The sequence below is a fragment of the Mesoplodon densirostris genome, chromosome 6 (genome assembly GCF_025265405.1).
Source record: "Mesoplodon densirostris isolate mMesDen1 chromosome 6, mMesDen1 primary haplotype, whole genome shotgun sequence".
In the NCBI taxonomy this organism is placed as follows: Eukaryota; Metazoa; Chordata; class Mammalia; order Artiodactyla; family Ziphiidae; genus Mesoplodon; species Mesoplodon densirostris.
Window position 1 is genome coordinate 84,866,204 of NC_082666.1, and position 24,372 is coordinate 84,890,575.

General features: G+C 38.3%; 1 protein-coding gene across 2 annotated transcripts in view; it reads left to right on the top strand.

The window, feature by feature from the left end:
• Nucleotides 1-12,846, top strand: part of VPS13A (vacuolar protein sorting 13 homolog A) — a 257,157-nt gene extending 244,311 nt beyond the window's left edge. For both annotated transcript variants that reach the window (XM_060102347.1, XM_060102348.1), the window contains 3 exons: nucleotides 2,386-2,509; nucleotides 4,894-4,968; nucleotides 6,865-12,846. In XM_060102347.1, the coding sequence (XP_059958330.1) occupies nucleotides 2,386-2,509; nucleotides 4,894-4,968; nucleotides 6,865-6,915 (250 nt within the window). In that variant the 3' untranslated portion in view covers nucleotides 6,916-12,846. The remainder of the gene's footprint in view (nucleotides 1-2,385; nucleotides 2,510-4,893; nucleotides 4,969-6,864) is intronic.
• Nucleotides 12,847-24,372: the final 11,526 nt, after the last annotated feature.

The window sequence follows — 24,372 nt, forward strand, 5'->3', positions numbered from 1 at the left end:
AAAAAGTAACATAAAATATAGAAAACTCACACAGTATTAGAAGGTATAGATTTGAAAGCCAGTATTCATTCCATCTCAGATACCAGTCTCTCTTTTCCCCTTCCTAGAGGCAACTACTACTTTTGTATCTTTGAAATATTCTATGCCTATACAAGCAAACATGCTATCAAAGCATACATCTACCTATAAAGGCGTACACATACATATTTTAATGTAAATAGGAATCTATTTTAACACCATCCTGTACCTTAATTTTTTACTTAAGATCTATGTCTTTTTTTTTTTTTTTTTGGCTGCATTGGGTTTTCGTTGCTGCACACAGGCTTTCTCTAGTTGCGGCGAGCGGGGGCTACTCTTCGATGCGGTGCGCAGGCTTCTCATTGTGTTGGCTTCTCTTTGTTGCAGAGCACGGGCTCTAGGCACACGGGCTTCAGTAGTTGTGGCATGCGGGCTCAGTAGTTGTAGCTCACAGGCTCTAGAGCGCAGGCTCAGTAGTTGTGGCTCGCGGGCTTAGTTGCTCCGTGGCATGTGGGATCTTCCCGGACCAGGGCTTGAACCCGTGTCCCCTGCATTGGCAGGCGGATTCTTAACCACTGCACCACTAGGGAAGTCCCAAGATCTGTGTCTTAAAGAGTATTCCATGTCAGCATATGGAGATCTTTCTTAATTTGTAAATGACTGCCTGGTATTCATTCAGAGGTATGTGCTATAATGCACATCTAAGTTGTTTCTGAACTTTTATACTTACGGACAATGCTTCAACAGTCATTTTTCTTCATAGCAGCATTCACTCATGTTTTATTAACCCTTCTCCCCATTGACTGAGGGAAGGGTGACTCATCAGAGTTAAACAAGAGTCAGTTGCAAAGTTTATTATTTCCAGATCTTGCATCTTTTTTTTTCTCTTGGCTGCGATGGTTCTTCGTTGCTGTGCATGGGCTTTCTCTAGTTGTGGCAGGTGGGGGCTACTCTTCCTTGCGGTGCGCGGGCTTCTCATTGCAGTGGCTTCTCTTGTTGCGGAGCATGGGCTCTAGGCGCGTGGGCTTCAGTAGTTGTGGCTTGCAGGCTGTAGAGCACAGGCTCAGTAGTTGTGGTGCATGGACTTAGTTGCTCCATGGCATGTGGGATCTTCCTGGACCAGGGATCGAACCCACATCCCCTGCATTGGCAGGCGGATTCTTAACCACTGCGCCACCAGGGAAGTCCATTGCAACATTTTAGAAATTACTTTCTTCTCAACATAGTAGGCCTCTTTAAATGAGGTCACATAAACCTTGACAGAGTAAGTGTAGTAAGCTAGTTGTAGTTGATTGAAAGATGATATTTATACTTAGGAGGTGCTTTCTTTCCATATTTTGCACTTGAAGATAAAGAATCTTTTAATCAGGAGAGGGAGTACTAGGCGCCTGAAATAAGATTAGCCTATCTTTGATTTATCACATGGTTGAAGATGTACTGGAAGACCAGTAGGTTTGTTCCAGCATATAATCCAAAATTGGTGAAAGAGGGGATCAGAGGCAGAAGATTGAGATGAAAGGGATACATGTTAATTAGCTTTCTCCTTTTCCATTCTAGCTAGATGCCAGCTGTTTCTTTAATTTAGGCCCTTAACTTAAAGTATATGTCACTTAAAGAAACTGCTGGTTGTACCTACAATTGATGTTTCAACCAGAAAGAAGATATGGGGAAGAAAGACCTTTGAAGGAAGAATTAAATAGAATTATTATAGACAGAATGAATTTTCATCTCTTGATTTCCTTCCTCAAAATGGGGGGAAAACAAGAATTAATTTTAAAAGCCTCTTTCTGATACAGGTTGGTAAATATATTACATGGAGCCTTAGTATTAAAAGCATTTTGTTCTAAAGCATTAATTACATGAAGGTTCTCCAAAATATTGCTTGGTAGCTGGTTCTCTAAATTTTTCCTATTTCTTAAAAACGTTCCTTATACATTTTACTTTATAAGTACTTTATGTTTTCTAATATAAGTATGTTGTGCTATACATTTCCCACTAAACGTTGCTACATAAATTTTGTTATGTTTTCATTCTCATTCAGTTCAAACTATTTTCTAATTTCCTTTGAGATTCTTTGACCCATGGATTTTTTTTAGAAGTATGCTTTTAACTAAGCATTTGGAAGTATTCTTGTTATCTTTCTGTTACTTGTTTTCTAGTTTAATTTCATTATGATCTGAAAATACACTTTACATGATTTCAGTTCTCTTAAATTCATTAATGTTTTTTATGACCCAGAATATAGTCTCTCCTGGTGAATGTTCTATGTGCCCTTGCAAAGAATGTGTATCCTGCTATTATTATTATTATATTATTGGATATAAGTGCTTCTGTTTTTAAAGTGGTTTCTTTCTTTCTTTTTCTGAGTGGTGTGTTGTTTGTAACAAAAGGAACGTTTGGACAGCTTACATGTGAGTGGCAGTATAGTTTTGATGAGTTTACCAAAGAGCCATTCATTGTTCATGAGAGACGGTTGCGCATTGAAGCAAAGGTATGTTGAATAGATTTTTTTGAAAACTTGGAACTGAAAACAACACATTAAAATAGTCTTTACTTTTGTAATGTTTCTCCCTCTTTTTTACATGTTGCTTGGTCTTTGTATGGTTTTTCTTTACACCTGCTGTCTTACTCAAGCTTAAAGAAAAGAAAGCTAGGCCAAGAAAAAATGTGCTACTTTATGTGCTCTTACATGGACCACAACGTTACTGGGCCCTCATTTTATACTCAGTAACAGAACCGCAGCTTTCCCACTGCTATCCAAGGCACTAACGTGAGATATTTGTACACTTCAGAATCCCTAGCAGTTGCCTACAGAATTTTTTTCCCTGAAAATCTCGCTGATGGACACTTGAAAAGTTCTTGTTCTAACAGCCCATTATTGATAGTTCTTTCTCTTTTTATAGATATTATCTTCCTAATTCAGTTATAATCTTCTTGAATGCGGAGACCATTTCTCACTCTGATTTCTAGCAGCTAGAACAGTACTTGGTATTTGGATGTTGATATAAAATACAGCAAATTGCTAGTCATTTGGTAAATCATCAGAGTCTCTATATCCATTGTAAGTTGTAATGATTGCACTAGGTACTGTAGGTGACACAGAGAAATATAAGATAATGTATTTGGCCTCATGGTATTTGACCAGACACCTATGTGAAAAGGGCCACTTTGGCACTGGCTATATTAATCAGAAATATGTGACTCAGCCCAAGTTAGTTTTGTTCACTGTTATTTTTGTTTGGTTTGATTTTGAGGGATTTAATTGGCTCATATAACTGAAAAATCCAAGTCTATATCTTGTAGCTTAATTATGCTCAAGTGCTGTCATTAGTATTTATCCTCACACCCTTCCTCTCCTCCTTCATTCTGTCCATCTTTGCTGCCCTCATCTCTAGGTTCTACTTTCTTCAGTGTTGGCTTCATTCTCAAGCAGGCTATCCTTTGGTGACACTATGGCCAGCAGAAGTTCCAGGCTCATATCCTACTAGCTCAGCAGAATGAAAGCTTCTCACTGGGTCTCACTGGGCCACCTTTGGTCACTTCCTTGTTCCTGAACCAGTCACTTTAGTCAGGAGCTGGAATGGGCCAGTTGGCCAGGTGAGGGTCACAGGATCATTTTGGTGCTACCAAGAAGGAAGGGTCAGCTCTATATGAAGTTTTGGGAGTGAAAGAGGGTGAAAAATAGTTTCCCAAAGAAGATTCAAGAAATTGTTACTGGAAGAAGGGGCATTGGATGCAGACAGGCAGAAACAACAGATTTCTTCTAGACTAGCCTATAGAACAGAACTGTCCCTAGGCCTTGTGCTTAACTAGTGAAGACCATTTATCCAATCTTACCATTCATTCCAAAGACATAGGGCAGCTCTTAAGTAGACTGGATGTTAGTTTTTGAGGATCTTAGACCAATTTACCCATTGAGAATTTCTCTGATTCACTCAGAAAATGAAGAACCCTGTGGCCATATATGAAATGGTGGATAGTAGTAGCTGTTAGGCTCTGCTATAGCCCATATTGCATTTCCTGGCTTTTTTATCTCCAAGAATAAACTTCTTCTTACCTCCTTGATTTCTTCCCCTTTCACCTTTCCCTTGCGACCTTATATCAGCAATCATACTTTTTTTTTTAAATAAAAGAATCTGATTTCTTCTGGAGTCTGTATATGCATGGTTAGTTGAATTACTTATAGAAATTGTTAGACTAGTAAAATATTGCTTCTTCTATGTCCTTACCCATGGTTAATAGAAGTAATCACCACACTCCTCCTCGATAATCCTGTTCTTTCTATTTGTCCCTCTAATGTTTAACATCCACCATTAGGTAGTTCTCCTCCCACAAACACAACAGAATACCAAAGGAGTTTAAAAAGTGGAGGACAATCGTATAGAATCTAAGACCACCCTGATTTCTTTGATTCTGAAGCTACATTCTTACTGCATTCTTATTGGTTTAAAATGTCAGAAGTTACATATATAAATACATACATACACATACATACCTATACAACACATGTGTATATGTATGCACACATACATGTGTACATTATTTTTGAGCTGAATTTATCATGAGGCCATAGCCAGATATCAAGAACTATCTGAGACATTATTTGGAGAGGGAAAACAGTGGTACTGCTTTTAAGATTGATCTCCTTCCCATCCTCTGTGTCAACCCTTGATGGCTTTAGCAACTGAAATCTCACCTAAAACTTTTTATCTTAGGTTTAGTGATAATGAATGGCTTAGAATTTAGTCTTTTTTTTCCATTTGTGTTTGATTCTTCTTGATTTCTCATTCTTGGCCTTTTTTTTTGGTGGCATTTCTTTATGGTATTTCTACAACTAGATTCCCATGTTAATGAAGCTACTTATTGTATTTATAGGAGCGGGTGAAGTCTGTATTCCATGCCAAAGAGTTTGGAAAAATAATTAACTTCAAGACTCCAGAGGATGCAAGGGTAAATATAGTCAATCTTTTGCTTAAACAGATAGCAGCTTCTCATTTCAAAGCCATGTAAGTTGCATTATTCTTTAAGGCAGATAAGTTGTGTTTGTTTTTTAATTTTATGTTTGCATTTTGACAGTTTTAATATATGTAACTAGATAATATTTTCCCCAAATTATTTTTTCATTAGATTGAATTCAACACACCTACTTGTCTTTGAAATCAAATTGTTCTCTTATTTTAAATCCTAGTTGTAATACTTTGCCAAAAAAAGCCAACAAATGAAAGAAATTAATGCACTCTAATGCTATTCTACCAGCTCCAGCAGGAAAAGTATAGCCCCACATTATTTATTTCTCTACTGTATAGCTACAGTGATTTTTTTTCTTTAATTACTGTAGCCTGGCACAAGGGAAAAAGAGCCACGCCTGTGGTCAGAAAATCTGGGTTTAAATACTGGTTCTGTTCCTTCTTGACTGTAGGACCTTGGGGAAGTCAGTTAACCTCAGCTTCCTCAAAATGTGAATTATGTGAACTGAAAAGCACGATACATACTTTAGGGATTATGGCAATTATAAGGATGTGCACTGTCAAGAAAAGGAAGACTATGAATTGATTATCTACCTCGTTGGTCACAGCTAAGACACTATTCCTGACACTGAAGTATATTCACTGTGTCGTGAAACTTACAATAAGAACACATGGGTTCTTTACTGAATCCCTGGGCCTCCCAACCTCTCTGTGTTGGTCCTGGCTGGTTACGATTATTTACCAGTTCACTTCTCACATCTGGAGCTCAAACCAGAAACCTCTCCCACCCATACACATGTACCTTGGACCATTTAGCATGTGCTGTGCAATTTTCTATCTAGACATTGGGATATAAGGTAACACTGACATATGAACAGTAGAAAACTGAAAGGAGGCCAAGTTACAAAGAAAGAGGGATAAAGTTACTACACCCTCAATATGCATGTTGCCTGGAACAGGGAGACAGTAGAGCATGATGACAGCATGACTTTCAGGCCATCTTCTTTGTGCTGCTGAAGGACATTACCTTCAGTTTCTCTGTAATAAGTTCTCCATTTAATCTCTGTTACTGTGTTATTTTATCCCAGAAGGTTTCTTTTTAATCCTCCTGCTCTGTCAGAAACATCCAGAAAAGGCTAATGAGTCCATTTCTCTTTCTCTACTTATCTTAGAGCTATTTTCACTAGGTTCTTCTTAAGTAAAAAAGCACAAATATCTTTGCTTAAGCTTTTCATAATGGGATAACACCAGTATCACCTCCATGGCTTTTATTTGTCATGCAGGTCTAACGATAATAGACATTATTGACAGAAAGGTTTACACTTCATTTGCATTTTAATTTTGTGATTTCAGATCCTTTCAAATTAGAAAAATGTATCATAAAAGCACCTAATATGCTCAAGAATGTTGCTATGCTACTACCCACTGTAGAATTATATGTAATTATTCCTACTGAATCAGTAGAATCCAATATATGGAATCGTGAAGGTTTGTGATACAGAATTGGCATAGGTTGAAAGGAATTCTACATAGGTGATTTTCACACTATGCCAGAGTTATTCAATCCAGCTGTCAAATTACCCTTCTCTCTCAGGATGCTTCATTTTACTTTGCTTATTCTGAAGATGAACATCTAAGTCCAAAGACCTTAGAAAAACATTATTACTACTGTTAAATCAAACCCAGTACCATTGTCCCTGAGTCATCTGGGCCATTTAAGTCAGTGAATGATCTCTCTTGCATTAAGAATTTAATTATTGGCTACAGCAGTATACTCCTAACTAAACTGGAAAGACAACTTCTAGATTTTCATTCATTATATTTTGTCATTGCAAGTTCATTGAAGTTAAGTAAATGTTGCTTCATTTCCCCACAACAGTGGATCCTCAGAAAGCTAGAAGAAGCAAGAGAACCTTCCCCGAGCCTCTGACAGAGACTGCTGCCTGAAGATACACAGCAATAAATCATTACAGTTTCTACCTTGTACCTTCTAAAACCTGTTTGGGAAGTACAGTATAGAAGTAATTTCAAGTACTGTTAAAAAAAAAATCAGCATCAATTAAAACAGTTATGTGATTAAACTATTTCAACTCTTTGGGGATCCATTTGGTTTTCTAACTTGAATCATGCATCTGGTTACAATTCTAATTACTTTATAAAGGAAATATTTCTTTTATGAATCTTAAATATTTGCTCCAGGTGATTCTCTGTAATGGTGGAGAAATTGCCCATATTTAGCCTAAATTTAATGGAGCTAAATGTAATGTTCCTAGTTCACATTTCACAGTTCTATCATGCTTGCTTCAAGGTCCCTGAATGAGTGATGGATAAATGATCATATCAAACATTGCCTTAGTGGTATCAAGATAACCTTGGTGGTAGTTTCTTTAGAAACATGAAGTTCTTTTTACAGATGAATATTTTGGTATGATTTTCCTTATTTTTTTTAAATAGAGGGTAGGTTTGAATTACTATTTGAAGTACATAGCATGACTATAAAAAACAATCTCTTTTATTTTATATAATACAGATTGACTAATACCCCTTCAAGCCTCATCCTAAGGAAGGCTTGAAGAAATGAGTGTGCTACCCAAAAAGGGAAGGCCCCTCTCAGAACTTTCAAGCCTTAGAAATACTTCCTCAAGCCAACTCCTTGAGATCTACTTGGTTTACCAAGGTCATGTTTAATAGATTGCTGACCTTAAAATTCCTGAGGCCTTAACAATACCAACTTCCTATTCACTGGTAGTATGAAATAAACAAAAGTCCCACCATCTTAATACGAGTTATGCTTCAGAACAGACAGCCCCTCTCTATACGCATGTCGGGTAAGTGTGTATGTACCCTAAAGTCTAACCCAGTAACCTGTCCTGTTGGCAATAGATTGAGAATTTCTGGTTTGCTTTCTCTACAGTTATTCAAGTGAGAATCACTCTTTTTTAAGTGTATACTCTTCAGAACAAAAATCCTGGGCTGCACATTAGTAAAGATGTCATGAGGGGTTTTTTCCTTGATTTTTGTCCAAGATCCTTATACCTTGATATTAATGGACTTTTTCAAGTGAAAGGGGATGAATATATGATTGTGAACCATGAAGAGAATGATGCAGTGTCTTATTTAGTTATTGAATAATACAAAGTATTTGATGCATGTTGAACGTACTGCCAAATTACCATAATCTGTTTTTAGAATTGGAGACTATATAAGTCAATGGTTGTGAAATTCTCCTCAGATTCCTTGCTTTGTTGTAAAAGCTAAAATAAACAGCATGCCAGACTGTAATTGTATTTCTTCCTGACGAAATCTTGCTACTAAATATTATTGATTTTCCTCTGATTACAAATCTCATTGTTTATTAATAATAGTTTCCTTCAGAATTTTTTTCTTTGCTGAACATAAATTTAATCACGAGATGACAAATTTCAAATCTCATCATAGTGCATGCTCCCATGATGACCTTTGTTCAAAGTAACATGCACTTTTTCTCTGTTGCTGAGCTCTGCCAATTTTGCATATGTTAGAATTAAACCTAAGAGTAGAGGTAGTCAGAAAGCTTTTATCAGATTGTCCTCATCTGAAATGTTGTTTTACTGGAGTTCTAGTCAGTGCCATTAGCCAAGTACCTCATTACCTACTCCAGTTTCATGATTTTATTCTCAGAAAAATACAGACCCATAACTATTTGGGTATCCCATAGTAAAAGGGAAAAGTCTAGAAGAGTAAGGATAGAAATTCTTCTGGTATCCTCTGGAGGCCAGGCAAAGTGGGTCTTGTAACTACTATACATGCAAACCAGTGTGCCTATCCTTCCTGTTCCCTTACCAGTGAGAACCTAGAAATATCTTTCCTTATTCTTTCTCTACCCATCAGTCATCTACCCACTAACACCTCCCATCAATTCCTGTTTCTAGAATGGAAAGACCCACGATTTCAAGAGCAGTAGTTTATCAATTGTCTTAGAAGATTTTCTTCATCTAAACAAAGAACATAAGTAGATCACTAGATGTGTCAGTCTTTTTAGCATAACATTTTACAATTTACAATTATGTGTTTGATTCTGTAGTCTTTTTCTTGAATATTATAGAGTCCATAATCTTACGGTATTTAAAAATAATCTACCCTGAATTATATTTAACTGTGTTTAGTGGCTCTCTGCTTGAGAATTGCAAACTTGTCTTCGTTTTTTGGTAATTGCTATGGAAGATGTCCTGAGTATCCTGTCCTTTATCTCTTTGTATTGATATTATGTGTTAGCTATAGCCCTGTACCCTTCATGTATCCTGATCTGTGATTATTGTATGAAGCTGAAGGCAGAGTGTCTGTTCCCTGCCAACTCTCCTCCAGAAAACTATGATCCCTAGACATGGCAACTTTTTTTTTTTAAGAATCAATTTTATTTATTTATTTATTTTTGGCTGTGTTGGGTCTTCGTTGCTGTGCACGGGCTTTTTCTAGTTGCGGCGAGCGGGGGCTACTCTTGGTTGCAGTGTGCGGGCTTCTCATTGTGGTGGCTTCTCTTGTTGTGGAGCACGGGCTCTAGGCGCATGGGCTTCAGTAGTTGTGGCACACAGGTTCAGTAGTTGTGGCTCACGGGCTCTGGAGCGCAGGCTCAGTAGTTGTGGCACATGGGCTTAGTTGCTCCGTGGCATGTGGGATCTTCCCAGACCAGGGATTGAACCCATGTCCCCTGCACTGGCAGGCGGATTCTTAACCACTGCTCCACCAGGAAAGTCCCTAGACATAGCAACTTTGATTTCTGATACAATAAGAAGCTTGTGATTTCTTCACATTTACAAAATACTCTCTGAACCAAAGAGCATGTGCACTTCTGCAGTGGCTTCCCTATTACAGTATGTATGTTGGCTGCTGCTTCCCTGGTGTTAGCAAGACCTTGGAATTTTTCCCAGGCTCAGTTTAGTACAGCTGAGTTATTTTCTGGTTCCTAAATAATCATGACTAGCTGTAGGCAGTCCTTCCCTGTCCCTCTCTCCTCCAGAATCCTAATCCATCCCCAAATTATCCTGAGGCCTCCAAATAAGAAAATCTTAAACTTATTTATCATTTCTGTAAAATTATCTCTCTCATTTTTTCCAATGGTAGTAGCAGTAATATAATACTATCCCAGTGAATATATATGCACCTAGCTCATCTCTTAGAAATAGCCTGCAAAGTAGTATCCTATTCCTGTCTGGTAAAAAATAAAGACACTACTCAGTGCCAAATTTTATGAACCTTATTCAGTCATTAGTTACCAGTTTTAGTTGGTACTTCAGGCCAAGCCGAAGCCCCAGTATTAAAAAGGTTGGGACAAGGTACTGAGTTAGTTTGCCTGTAGGAACTGAAAGTGTGCACCGCATACACTGAAGGGAGAAGTAGCTGTTTGGAAATGGGTGTTTTCATGCCCCAGCCAACACAAGTCAGAGAAATCTGTTTGGGTTCTAGGGCCATTGCTTTTACCTTTTCTCAAGATCAGCTAAAATCCTCAAGGACAGTGTTTTTCAAACTGTAGTTCTTAACCCATTAGTGAGCCATAAAGTCAGTTCAAGATCACCATATTTTAAAAATAGAATAGAAAAGAAAAGAAGAGAGTTTTGCATGTAACAAGGTTAAAATATTGTTTCCTGAAATATCATTTCAGTTAAGTAATCTATACTGTGTGTACTGGGTCACAATATAAAACATACTTTCTTATTGGGAATTGCAATTTGGGGGGGCGAGGAGAAAACCCTTGGAAGCCAGTGCTGTAGGAGGCGTTCACCATCCAGTGACTGTTGAAACAATCTGGGTTGTGCCAAGCCTTACCTTACTTTAGATAAGAAGCAACAGATCCACGACTCAGGGAGTCTTTAAGTTGTGAGCACTGCCTTTTTCTTTTGAGTGAGAAGACAGGATAGCTCTTGTTTCAGAAATGTTTCCCTTTCCTGGTGTGTATCAGATACCCTTAGATACCTGTGTAATATGTTCCACTAAGTATCGGTGGTCTAGAAAAAGCATAGACACATTAGATCCACAAACAGCAAGCACCCAAAAAAGGTCATAGTATATCCTTTAACTACATGTATTTCAATCTCTCGCACACTAAGTATTCTACTGAGATGGGCACAGAAGTTCTCCTTTTAAGTACATTGAGTGTGCTCCATCTGCCTTCTGTCTGATTCACCATACAGGTGGCAAAGGCAAATGGGGAGCTTATTCATAGGTCACAATCTTTTAGGGCCAAAATACTTATTCTGTGGAGGGTGCTAAATAAATGCCAGTGCTGTTTAGCTGAAAATAATTGGATTTCCTATTTCTGTAGGATTCAAGTAGAAAACACACATAACCTGATTCTTTTTGCAAGATTCAATACAAAGTTTATTCACTCTGGTTTTCTTTGGTGCTACCCAGTATCACTGATAGCTCCTTTGCATACTCTAAACGAGGACCATCCACCCTCCTGCCCAATCCTTTGAAATATACTTTTGAAATTATACCTTACTGCTAATGCTATACCTAATCAAGCTAGCACTGATCAGTTAAAATTTTTAGGATTCTTATCATCTATATTTTTGATCATTGCCCAAAACAGCTATCAGTGCAGACCTTTCCTCATGCTTCTTTTCTTTCTACCACAGTTGGTGTAAAGCAGTACTTGTTTCAGGGCTATCCTAAAAGGCCAGCCCAAGGACTGAGAATATGCTGTATCCTACTCTTTTACAAACCTTCTTCATGTTTCTTTAATTGAAACCTTTTTTACTTTATTTCCTCTTTTGTAAGGTAAATTGTTCAATGTCATTTTTTTAAAGTTTTGCTTTACAATTACAGATAAGTTCTTTTCTAAAAGCATTATGGCATTTCCAAAAAACTGATAATTCTGATTACCCAATGAGCCATGTAAGAGGTGAAACTTCAAATTTTATAGGTTGATATGAGTATATTTTTTAAGTTTTTATTACTTTATACAAATCTAAAGTTATTTGTATTGTAGTTTAGCACCTGCTGTGATATCTGTCAGCCTGAAAATCCCTGTCTGTCACTGAATACCATTCACATTCCTTTAGTATTGCTCTGATACCTTTAATAATGGGTTCCTTCTAATGAAGTCCTTGTAATAAGAAACCCTGTAAGAGTAATATAATAAAAAGTCTAATAATCAGAAGTGTACTTAAAATAGATCGTGTTGGAAACCCCCAACATTTCTTCTAATGCCATCATACCACCAGCGTTCTATTGGCTACCCAAAAGTTTCCACTTTGGGAGCTGAAAAATATTCAAGTAACAATGTAGACTACATTGAAATGTTCTCAATGTCAATAATTTTATACCCACACTCACAGACTATTAGAAATTGTATGTGGGACTTATTGCAAGGTCAGGTTGTTGTAGACCATTTAAAACGATCATCTCCATATGTGAATATGTGTATTACATATAAAATTAAATTTTTCAGGGAATGTACACTTTAAAAATATTTCCTTACTAATTTTTGTATTGACCAAATAGTCTTTGCTCCTTTGGAATGCTTATTCTTTAGCAAAAATATGGTTGTTGATGATGGCAGTTCTTTAAATGTCTGTTTCTGCATCAGTGCAATATTTCCTTCACTTTTGTGTTCCTTATACTTATGTCTGACCCAGTTGCCTGTTATACAGTCTCTGCCTTGATTTTGTGTGTTCTGGTAAAATAATTAATTTATAAACACAAATGTTTTCAGTGAAGTTCTTCCTCTTGAAATTGAACTTAGTCTTTTTTTCCACTGAAAATTGGTTGACTATGCTCACCAATGACTTTTTTCTAAATAATAATAATTTCTTGCTATTGGTAGAATTGGATTGCTTGGTCACTGACTGCCCAGTTTAACTATGTGTACCTCTTTCAAATAAACTGCGTCAAATAAAGACTTCTGATCTTCAGTCTGCCTGTCTTTAGTTACTGGATAGAACTAGAAACATTACCAATAAGTCTTCCCTTGCCTATCTAAACTCTGCCCTCTGTGGGTTCTAAATAAATGTATATAACTAACAGATTGCCCAAGGTCCTAATTTTGCAGTCAAAGCTGACAGCACTCCAGCCTAGCGTGATCAGTGCTGACTAAGAGGTTGAGTGGGAATATCTAGTAAATTCTTAAGCACCAAGACTGTGCCTCCCAACATCAGAAAACTTCAAATAGCTCATTTCCAAGGTAAGTAATGAGTATATTTTGAAAGAAGGGCTAGGAGAGAATTTTCTACTTGCAGAATTAATATTAGCAGAGATAAGTAATATCTCTCTTCTAATATGGAGAGTTCAGCCTTTCCATGACTTAAGAAAATATTATATTACTACCTTTTGTTAATTTATTCAACAGCCCTCTGCAATTAGAAGTGATTCAAAGCCATTTTCTTATATGCTTTGTCAGCCAAAGATAAAAATAATAACTCAGTGCTAGAAAGTGCTTAAAAACAAAATTCCTCATTGTTTAATTCCTCTGGTTACTGAGTCTCTTGAGCCCTTTTCACTTAATTGGATGATCTGAAGCATTTCCTTACCTTTAGAGCATGGTGTCCACCCCCCACCTCGGCTCGTTTTGCTTTTTGTTTGTTACATTTCTAGATATCTTTGAGAACTACTTCTCCATTCTTTGGTGTTTGTTTATTTTTTGTTTTGGTTTTTTCAGTCTATTGATTGATCTTTATTTTTTTTTAGAATAGTTGATTTACAATATTATATGAGTCTCAGGTATACAACATAGTAATTCAATTATTTTTATTTTATATTGAAGTATAGTTGATTTACAATGTTGTGTTTCAGGTATACAGCTAAGGGATTCAGTTATACACATATCCATTCTTTCTCAGATTCTTTTCCCATATAGGTTATTACAGAATATTGAGTAGAGTTCTGTGTGCTATACAGTTGATCCTTATTGATTATCTATTTTATATATAGTAGGGTGTATATGTCAATACCAAACTCCTAATTTATCCCTCCCTCCCACTTTACCCTTTGGTAACTAACCGTAGGTTTGTTTTTGAAGACTGTGAGTCTGTTTCTGTTTTGTAAATAAATTCATTTGTATCTTTTTTTTTTTTTTTTTAGATCCCACATACAAGTAATATCAACTGATATTTGTCTTTCTCTGTCTGACTTACTTCACTTAGTATGATAATCTTTAGGTCCATCTATGTTGCTGCAAATGGCATTGCTTCATTCTTTTTTTATGGTGAGTAATATTCCATTGTATATATGTACCATATCTTCTTTATCCATTCCTCTGTCAGTGGAAATTTAGGTTGATTCCATGTCTTGGCTATTGTAAATAGTGCTGCTATGAACATTGGGGTGCATGTATCTTTTCAAATTATGGTTTTCTCTGGATATATGCCCAGGAGTAGGATTGCTGGATGCTATGTTAGTTCTATTTTTAGATTTTTAAGGAACCTCCATACGGTTCTCCGTAGTGGTTGTACCAGTTTTACAGTCCCACCAACAATGTAGGAATTTCGCTTTTCTCCACACCCTCTCCGGCATTTGTTGTTCGGAGACTTTTTTTTTTTTAATAAATTTATTTATTTTATTTATCTGTTTTTGACTGCATTGTGTCCTTTGCCACAGCGCACAGGCTCTCTCTAGCTGCAGCAAGCGGGAGCCACTCCCCGCTGTGGTGCGCCACCCCCTAATCGTGGTGGCCCCTCTTGCTGCAGAGCACTGGCTCTAGGCACACGGGCCTCAGCAGTCGTGGCACGTGGACTCAGCAGTTGTGGCTCGTGGGCTTCAGAGTGCAGGCTCAGTAGCCGTGGCACATGGGCCCAGCTGCTCCGCAGCATGTGGGAACCTCCCGGACAAGGGCCCGAACCTGTATCCCCTGCACTGGCAGGCGGACTCCCAACCACTGTGCCACCAGGGAAGTCCTTGGAGACTTTTTGATGATGGCCATTCAGACCCGTGTGAGGTGATACCTCATTGTAGTTTTGATTTGCATTTCTCTAATAATTAGTGATGTTGAGCATCTTTTCATGTGTTTGTTGGCCATCTGTGTGACATTTCTTTGGAGAAATGTCTGTTTAGATCTTTTGCCATTTTTTGATTGGGTTGTTTGTTTTTTGATATAGAGCTGCATGAGCTGTTTGTATATTTTGGAGATGAAGCCCTTGTTGGTCACTTCGTTTGCAAATATTTTCTCCCATTCTGTAGGTTGACTTTTCATTTTGCTTGTGGTTTCCTTTGCTGTGCAAAGGCTTTTGAGTTTAGTTAGGTCCCATTTGTTTATTTGTGTTTTTATTTTCATTACTCTGGGAGGTGGGTCGAAAAAGATCTTGCTGAGATTTATGTCAAAGAGTGTTGTGCCTATGTTTTCCTCTAAGAGTTTTATAGTGTCTGGCCTTACATTTAGGTCTTTAATCCATTTTGAGTTTATTTTTGTGTATAGTACTAGAGAATGTTCTAATTTCATTCTTTTACATGTAGCTGTCCAGTTTTCCCAGCACCACTTATTGAAATGACTGTCTTTTCTCCATTGTATATTCTTGCCTCCTTTGTCGTAGATTGACTGTAGGTGCATCATTTATTTCTGGGCTTTCTATCCTGTTCCATTGATCTGATTTCTGTTTTTGTGCCAGTACCATACTGTTTTGATTAGTGTAGCTTTGCAGTATAGCCTGAAGTCAGGGAGTCTGAATCCTCCAGCTCCATATTTCTTTCTCAGGATTACTTTGGCTATTTGGGGGTCTTTTGTGTTTCCATGCAAATTAAAAATCTTTTTTTCTAGTTCTGTGAAAAATGCTATTGGTAATTTGATAGGTATTGCATTGAATCTGTAGATTGTCTTGGGTAGTATAGTCATTTTGACAATATTGATTCTTCCAATCTAAGAACATGGTGTATCTTTCCATCTGTTTGGAAATCTTCGATTTATTTCATCAACGTCTTATAGTTTTCAGAGTACAGGTCTTTTGCCTTCTTAGGTAGGTTTATTTCTATGTATTTTATTCTTTTTGATGTGATGGTAAATGGGACTGTTTCCTTAATTTCTCTCTTTCTGCTCTTTCATTGTTAGTGTATAAGAATACAAAATATTTCTGTGTATTAATTTTGTATCCTGCAACTTCACTGAATTCATTGATGAGTTCTAGTAGTTTTCTGATAGCATCTTTAGGATTTTCTATGTATAGTATCATGTCATCTGCAAACAGAGACAGATTTACTTCTTCTTTTCCAATTTGGATTCCTTTTATTTCTTTTTCTTCTCTGATTGCCATGCCTAGGACTTCCAAAACTATGTTGAATAAAAGTGGCAAGAGTGGATATCCTTTTCTAGTTCCTGATCTTAGAGGAAATGCTTTCAGATTTTCACCGTTGAGAATGATGTTAGCTGTGGGCTTGGCATATATGGTCTTTATTATGTTGAGGTAGGTTCCCTCTATGCCCACATTCTGGAGAGTTTTTATCATAAATGGGTGTTGAATTTTGTCAAAAGGCTTTTTTGCATCCGCTGAAATGATCGTATGGTTCTTATTTTTCAGTCTATTAATGTGGTATATAACACTGATTGATTTGTGGATAATGAAGAATCCTTGCATCCCTGGGATAAACCCCACTTGATCATGGTGTATGATCCTTTTAATGTATTGTTGGATTTGGTTTGCTAGTATTTTGCTGAGGATTTTTGCATCTATGTTCATCAGTGATACTGGCCTGTAATTTTCTTTTTTTGTGGTATCTTTGCTTGGTTTTGGTATCAAGGTGATGGTGGCCTCTTAGAGTGAGTTTGGGAGTGTTCCTTCCTCTGCAATTTTTTGGAAGAGTTTCAGAAGCGCAGGTGTTAACTCTTCTCTAAATGTTTGATAGAATTCACCTGTGAAGCCATCTGGTCCTGGACTTTTGTCTGTTGGAAGTTTTTAAAATCAGTTTCAATTTCAGTACTTGTGATCGGTCTGTTCATGTTTTCTATTTCTTCCTGGTTCAGTCTTGGAAGGTTGTACCTTTCTAAGGATTTGTCCATTTCTTCCAGGTTATCCATTTTACTGGCATATTGTTGCTTGTAGTAGTCTCTTATGACCCTTTGTATTTCTGTAGTTTCAGTTGTAACTTCTTTTCATTTCTAATTTTATTGATTTGAGCCCTCTCCCTTTTTTTATGAGTCTGACTAAAGGTTTATCAATTTCATTTATCTTTTTGAAGAACCAGCTTTTAGTTTCATTGACTTTTCTATTGTTTTCTTCTTCTTTATTTCTGCTCTGATCTTTATGATATCTTTCCTTCTACTGACTTTGGGTTCTGTTTGTTCTTCTTTCTCTAGTTGCTTTAGGTGTAAGGTTAGGTTGTTTGAGATTTTTCTTATTTCCTGAGGTAAGATTTTATTGCTATAAACTTCCCTCTTAGAACTGCTTTTGCTGCATCCCATAGGTTTTGGAGTGTTGTATTTTCATTGTCATTTGTCTCTAGGTATTTTTTGATTCCCTCTTTGATTTCTTCAGTGATCCATTGGTTGTTTAGTAACATATTGTTTAGCCTCCACATGTTGGTGTTTTTTACAGTTTTTTTCTTGTGATTGATTTCTAACCTCATAGTGTTGTGGTCGGGAAAGTTGCTTGATATGATTTCAGTTTTCTTAAATTTACTCAAGGCTTGCTGTGTGGCCCAGAATGTGATCTATCTTGGAGAATGTTCCATGTGCACTTGAGAAGAAGGTGTATTCTGCTGCTTTTGGATGGAATGCTCTGTAAATATCAATTAATCCCCTTGGTCTAATATGTCATTTAAGGCCTGTGTTTCCTTATTGATTTTCTGTCTGGATGATCTGTCCATTGATGTAAGTGGGGTGTTAAAGTCCCCCAGTTTGATTGTGTTACTGTTGATTTCTCCTTTTATGGCTGTTAGCATTTGCCTTATATATTGGGGTGCTCCTATGTTGGGCACATGTATATTTACAAGTGTTAGATCTTCTTCTTGGATTGATCCCTTTATCATTATGCAGTGTCCTTCTTTGTCTCTTATAAATCTTCATTTTAAAGTCTATTTTGTCTGATATGAGTATTGCTACTCCAGCTTTCTTTTGATTTCCATTTGCGTGGAATACCTTTATCCATCCCCTCGCTTTCAGTCTGTATATGTCCCTAGATCTAAAGTGGGTCTCTTGTGGACAGTATATATATGGGTCTTGTTTTCATGTCCATTCAGCCAGCCTGTGTCTTTTGGTTGGAGCATTTAATCCATTTTCCTTTAAAGTAATTATCATATATATGTTCTTATTGCCATTTTGTTAATTGTTTTGGATTTGTTTTTGTAGGTCTTTTTTCTTCCCTTCCTCTCTTTTTCCCTTGTGATTTGATGACTATCTTTTGTGTTGTGTTTGGATTGCTTTTTCTTTTTTGTAGGTGTATCTATTGTAGGTTTTTGGTTTGCTGTTCCCATGAGGTTTTGATATAGCAGTCTGTATATAAACAAGATTGTTTTAAGTTGCTGGTCTCTTAATATTAAATGCATTTCCAGTACCCTGCAATTGTACTCTCTTCAGGATTGCTGGTTTTGATGAATTTGTGTTTGAATGATTTCCTACGTTTACTGTATGTTTGCCTTTACCGGTGAGCTTTCCCATTCGTAATTTTCTTGTTTCTAGTTGTGGCCTTTTCTTTTCTGCCTAGAGAAGTTCCTTTAGCATTTGTTGTAAAGCTGGTTTGGTGGTGCTGAATTCTCTTAGCTTTTGATTGTCTGTAAAGCTTTTCATTTCTCTGTCAAATCTGAACAAGAGCCTTGCTGGGTAGAGTACTCTTGGTTGTAGGTTTTTCCCTTGTATCACTTAAATATATAGTGCTCCTACCTTCTGGCCTGCAGAGTTTCTGCTGAAAAAATCAGCTGATAACCTTATGGGGGGTTCCCTTGTTTCTTATTTGTTGCTTTTTCCTTGTTGCTTTTAACATTTTCTCTTTGTTTTTAATTTTTGTCAGTTTTACTAATATATGTGTCTCGACATGTTCCTCCTTGGGTTTATCCTGTATGGGACTCTGCACTTCGTGGACTTGAGTGAGTGTTCCCTTTCCCATGTTAGGGAAGTTTTTAGTTATAATCTCTTCAAATATTTTCTCAGGTCCTTTCTCTCTCTCTTCTCTTCTGGGACCCCTATAATGGGAATGTTGGTGTGTTTAATGTTGTCCCAGAAGTCTCTTAGACTGTCCTCATTTCTTTTCATTCTTCTTTCTTTATTCTGTTCTGTGGCAGTGATTCCCACCACTCTTTCAGCTCACTTATTTGTCCTTCTGTCTCATTTATTCTGCTATTGGTTCATTCTAGTGTATTTTTCATTTCAATTTTTGTATTGTTCATCTGTTTGTTCTTTAAATCTTCTAGCTCTTTGTTAAACATTTCTTGTATCTTCTTGGTCTGTGCCTCCATTCTTTTTCCAAGATCTTGGGTCATCTTTACTATCATTACCTTGAATTGTTTTTCAAATAGATTGCCTATCTCCAATTCACTTAGTTGTTCTTCCGGGGTTTTATCTTGTTCGTTTGTCTGGAATATGTTTCTCTGCCATTTCATTTTGTCTAACTTTCTGTGTTTTTGGTCTCCTCTCCTCAGGCTGCAGGATTGTAGTTCCTCTTGCTTCTGGTGTCCGCCCCCAAGTGGGTGAGATTGATTTAGGGGCTTGTGCAGGCTTCCTGGTAGGAGGGACTGGCGCCTGCCCACTGGTGCATGGAGGTGGGTCTTGTCCCTCTGGTGGGCAGAAATGTGTCAAGGAGTGTGTTTAGAGGTGGCTGTGAGCTCAGTACAACTTTAGGCTGCCTGTCTGCTGATGGGTGGGGCTATGTCTCCCCCGACAGGACTGCTGGTTGTTTGGCCTGAGGCCTCCCAGCACTGGACCCTGCAGGCTGTAGGGTGGGGCCACTTCTTGGTGCCAAAATGGTGACCTCTGGGAGAGCTCACACCAATCAATATTCCCTGGGTCCTTCACCACAGGTGTCCTTGCACAGAGAGAGCCACAATCAACCCCCACCTCTTCAGGAGACCCTCCAATACCCGCAGGTAGGTCTAGTCCAGGCTCCTATGAAGTCACTGCTTTGTGCTGGGTCCCAGTGCATGTGAAAACTTGTGTGCGCCCTCCAAGAGTGGAGTCTCTGTTTCCCTCAGTCCTGTGGAGCTCCTGCACTCAAGCCCCACTGGCCTTCAAAGCTAAATGCTCTGGAGACTCCTCCTCCCGATGCTGGACCCTCAGGCTGGGGAGCCTGACGTGGGGCTCAGAGCTCTCCTGTGGGAGAACCTCTGTGATATAATTATTTTCCAGTTTGTGGGTCACCTACCCAGTGGGTATGGGGTTTGATTATATGGGGTTTGTGGGTGCGGTGACCCGTGTGTGCTCCCAGTATGGTGGAGGCAGCAATCAGCCCCTGTTCGTGGGTCTTCCAGTGGCAGCAGTGGCCCCCATGCCCCCGGGATAGTGGGGGCAGCAATTGGCACCTGCTCCTGTGTTTCTTAGTGATGGTGGCAGCCCATGCACTCCCGGGACAGCAGGGGCAGCGACTGGCACCTGCTTCCATGTCTCCCATTCTTTGTTTTCTTGTGCAAAATTGTCTTGGCTTTTCCTGGACTGTTGCTGTTCTAGATAAAATTTTAATATCATTGTCAGGTTCCACAAAAACTGTTGCTTTTGCCTTCATTTCTTGAGTGAAGTTTAGCTTTTAAAGCTTAATATTACTACTGTAGCATCACTAGCTTCTTATAAGCGTAATTTCTGTCTTTTTCCAGCATAGATGTTCTTCTCTTCTTCAATAGCTTCACACTTGGAAGTGTTCCAACAGAATGAGAACCTGACTATCCTAAGTGGCTGATAAAGGCTTATTGCAGTTACAGGAATGCTGATTGTTCCATAACATATGTAACTACTCTGGGTACATTTTGTAAACTGGTGATAAAACACGTCACATCTTAAATCTCTGAATGATGTGCTTACGTGTGTATGTGTATTTATATGTGGGTACACACCTTCAAATAAAAAACAGAAACAGAACCATCTTGGGCCTTTGATTTGAAGCACTCTGCACTTCCCAGGTGATTCTGCTTCTGCTTTACTGAGCCAGCTACTAAGGGAACCTCAATGCGATGACGAATAGACTTGCCTCAAAAAAGGAGGATGAAGGGGAGCAGAATATGCCATCCCAAAACATGCCTCTTTGGCCTAAGGATTATTTTGAGTGGATTATTTTTAAGAAACAGAAGAAAAGCTCTAAAAATCTAGTAGAAGTTACTCATTTGTAGGAGACATTTACATTTATAAGAGAAATGTTTATTTGTGTGTCTTCTAATCTGTGCCAGGAAGAGAAGGATGACTCTAAATCACAAGAAACTCTTATCAGTGGAGAAGATACCCAACTTAAATCTGCATAACAACCTTACTCTGTTTACTGTGTTTTTCCTAGTAACTTCCCATAACTGGCCCTCTCCACCTCCCAACATTTTTCTTGTGTCTTTAGCTGAAAAAGGAATTTACGATGATGGCTTGGGCTATTTGGGGGAGTTAGTTTTCCAGGGTCTCCCCCATGTATACAGGATGTATACATGTTGTTTTCTATTTGTTTTTCTCCTGTTAATCTGTCTTTTATTACAGGGGTGGGGTCTCAGCCAACAACCTAGAATGGTAGAGGGAAAATTTTTTTTCCTCACTGACAGTTTGGTGACCCATGATGGGATCTGCTGAAACACTGTACTTCTTCTGGAGCCTGAAGACAGGAACCTGGAAAACTGGCAGAAGCCAGCAAAGGGTAAGAATTCTTACCAAAGTCACCTCTCTTGGATCTCTGTCTTTAGGGCCCAGTAGAGAGAGGAAGGGGAAATTTCACCTTATTCTTTCCAAATTCAGATTCACAGAAGAAAATATTTGTGTGAATTAGTTCCTTGAGCATAAAGACTCTGGTAAAGATTTTGTTATAAGCACTCTTGTTTTCTGTTGATCCTTTCCCTTCCATAGATGGTCACTGTCTTATGTTGTCTCTGTCTTTTGTGTCATCTGTCATAAGGAGGAGAACCATGGGTCAGATAAGGTTTTCCTTTCATCTTGTTCTTTGTCTTGAGAGCTTGGCTTTCTGACTTGTAAGAAAACTCTCTCTAGTCATCACCAGCTGGAAGGTGCTAGTATCAGCCTGTATCTGGCAGCCACTATAGGATGGCAACTCGAAACACATTCTCTTTGTCCCACTGTGCCAGCTCTCAGGGGAGTTTGTCTTAAGGGGTCCTAGTCCATTAGGGGCCTTTGGCGTCTCAACCTCTGTTGTCTTGTTAGTGGTGGAAAAGCCCCATTCCAGTAGTGTCTTGCCTGGTATTACAGATTAGCAAGTTTGTGACTGGAGGTGTTTCATGTTCTCACAGAAAACGTGAGAGATTGTTTTCAGTACACCATTCCTACCACCTGAGACAAAGAAGGTCTTTGCTTTCTTAGGCTAACTCTGGGAGTGAACTTTCTTGATATTATGAGGGTCAGGCTTTTGCACTGTCCTAGGGGAAACCTCTTGCATCCACGGTTAAGCCATAAAAAGCCATATTGGTTTGAGTTGCTAATGAGATTAATATACCATTGAAGATCCTACTCATCAATGGCAAGATGATGGATCTTCTGAACTGGAAAAACTTTTATAAAATTGGAAAAAAATCTTCCAATTGGAAACTTATAAAATTGGAAAATAATTCTCATTCTAAGGAATTGTCTTATTACTACCTATGGAAAGATCAAATTGAAAAGAGGACACAAAGGAGTGTGGTGTCTAGCCTTAGGGACTCTTTTAACAAGGTAAAATTACAAAGCCCCTTTTGCCTGCACTTTCAGAAGATCCTACCAGATTTAGAGAAGAGTTAGAAAGATCAGTGGCCATTCATAACCTCACTCACAAGGACCTTGACTGGATGCTCAGGGGTATTCTTCCCACCCATAATTATACTGCAGTTATCAGAGAAGCCAGACAGCCCCCTAGTGGACCCCTCCACCCCACCCCACCCCACCCCCAACCAAGGAAACAGATGACCAGAATTTCCCCCAGGCTCTCCTGCAAATGATCAGGAAATGGATCAGTGGAGGTTAGTGTTCAGAGGATGATAGAAGCAAGAGTGAACTGGTCCAAGGTTGAATTGTACACTCAAAGAGAGCTTTTGAAGGCCTTTGCTGAATGCTTTATACAGACTTTACAAAGGTAAATTGTACTAAACCTAAGGCTCCAGAACATAGTCATGTTTTTATGTCCATCTCAGTTGGAATGGAAATCTTCTCCTTTGGTAAAAATGTGTCTGATTGTAGAGTGAAAAATGATGCTTCCGTAAATAATATATCCTTGTGGATATCAGGTTCTAGTCCTGTTAACTGTCTGAAGTTTCATTATTTTCCTGTAAACTGGACTAGATCCTGAATTATTCTACTTTTCTCAAATAACCTGGCTATATCTCTTCAAACTAACGTTTCCAATTTTCTTCCACTCTTTTGACTTGGAATCACTAAGAACAAATTGTATGAAGTTCCTAGAAATCTGATATGTCCTGATATAATATTATCACTTGTAATTCTAGTTATTATCTTAAAATTTATGTCACAGACATAACCATATTTCCTTGTCAATTGCATTATAACAAAGGCTCATTATATCTTTAACCATGGCTGTTTTTAAGTCTTTTGTCATTTATGAAAGTTATTGTTTTGCTTTTGCAAAAGTTATTTCCCAAAGCCCTGCAAACTGAATGTGAATGGATTGACATAAAGTTCAGAGAAATGACCCCAGCGGCTCACGTTTAGATCATCTTTGTGCCTGTTGCTGTGTGGACCACTCAGGAAGTTTATCTGAACATCTGATGACATCAGACAAATTCAAATTGCAGAAGATGCTTCAACCCCAACATCTTGAAACCTGACTGGCAGCGTTCGGGATTCAGGCTGAGTTTAGAATTTGACCCAACCACTAACTTTTGTTTTTCTCTTGTTTCCATAGACATGCCTCTTATTAAATACCCAATTGCTCACACCGTATAAGGCTAATTTCAGGACCCCACCTGCAACACCAGCTCCTGAAATGAGACACAACTGTTTAACTGAGCTGACCTATCCTCGAGATTAAGAGGTTGGTTCAATGAAATAATAGAGCACTCTATCAACCTAGCTTCTAGACTGTGAAACTTCATTGAACTTTTTTAAAATTTATTTATTTATTTATTTACTTACTTACTTACTTTGGCTGTGCCAGGTCTTCGTTGTGGCATGTGGACTTCTTAGTTGCAGCATGCATGTGGAACCTAGTTCCCCGACCAGGGATTGAACCTTGGCCCCCTGCATTGGGATGTTGCAGCATGGGGGATCTTCGTTGTGGCATGCAGGATCTTTAGTTGCAGCATGTGGGCTTCTTAGCTGTGGTATGTGGACTTCATAGTTGCGGCATGCATGTGGGATATAGTTCCCCGACCAGGG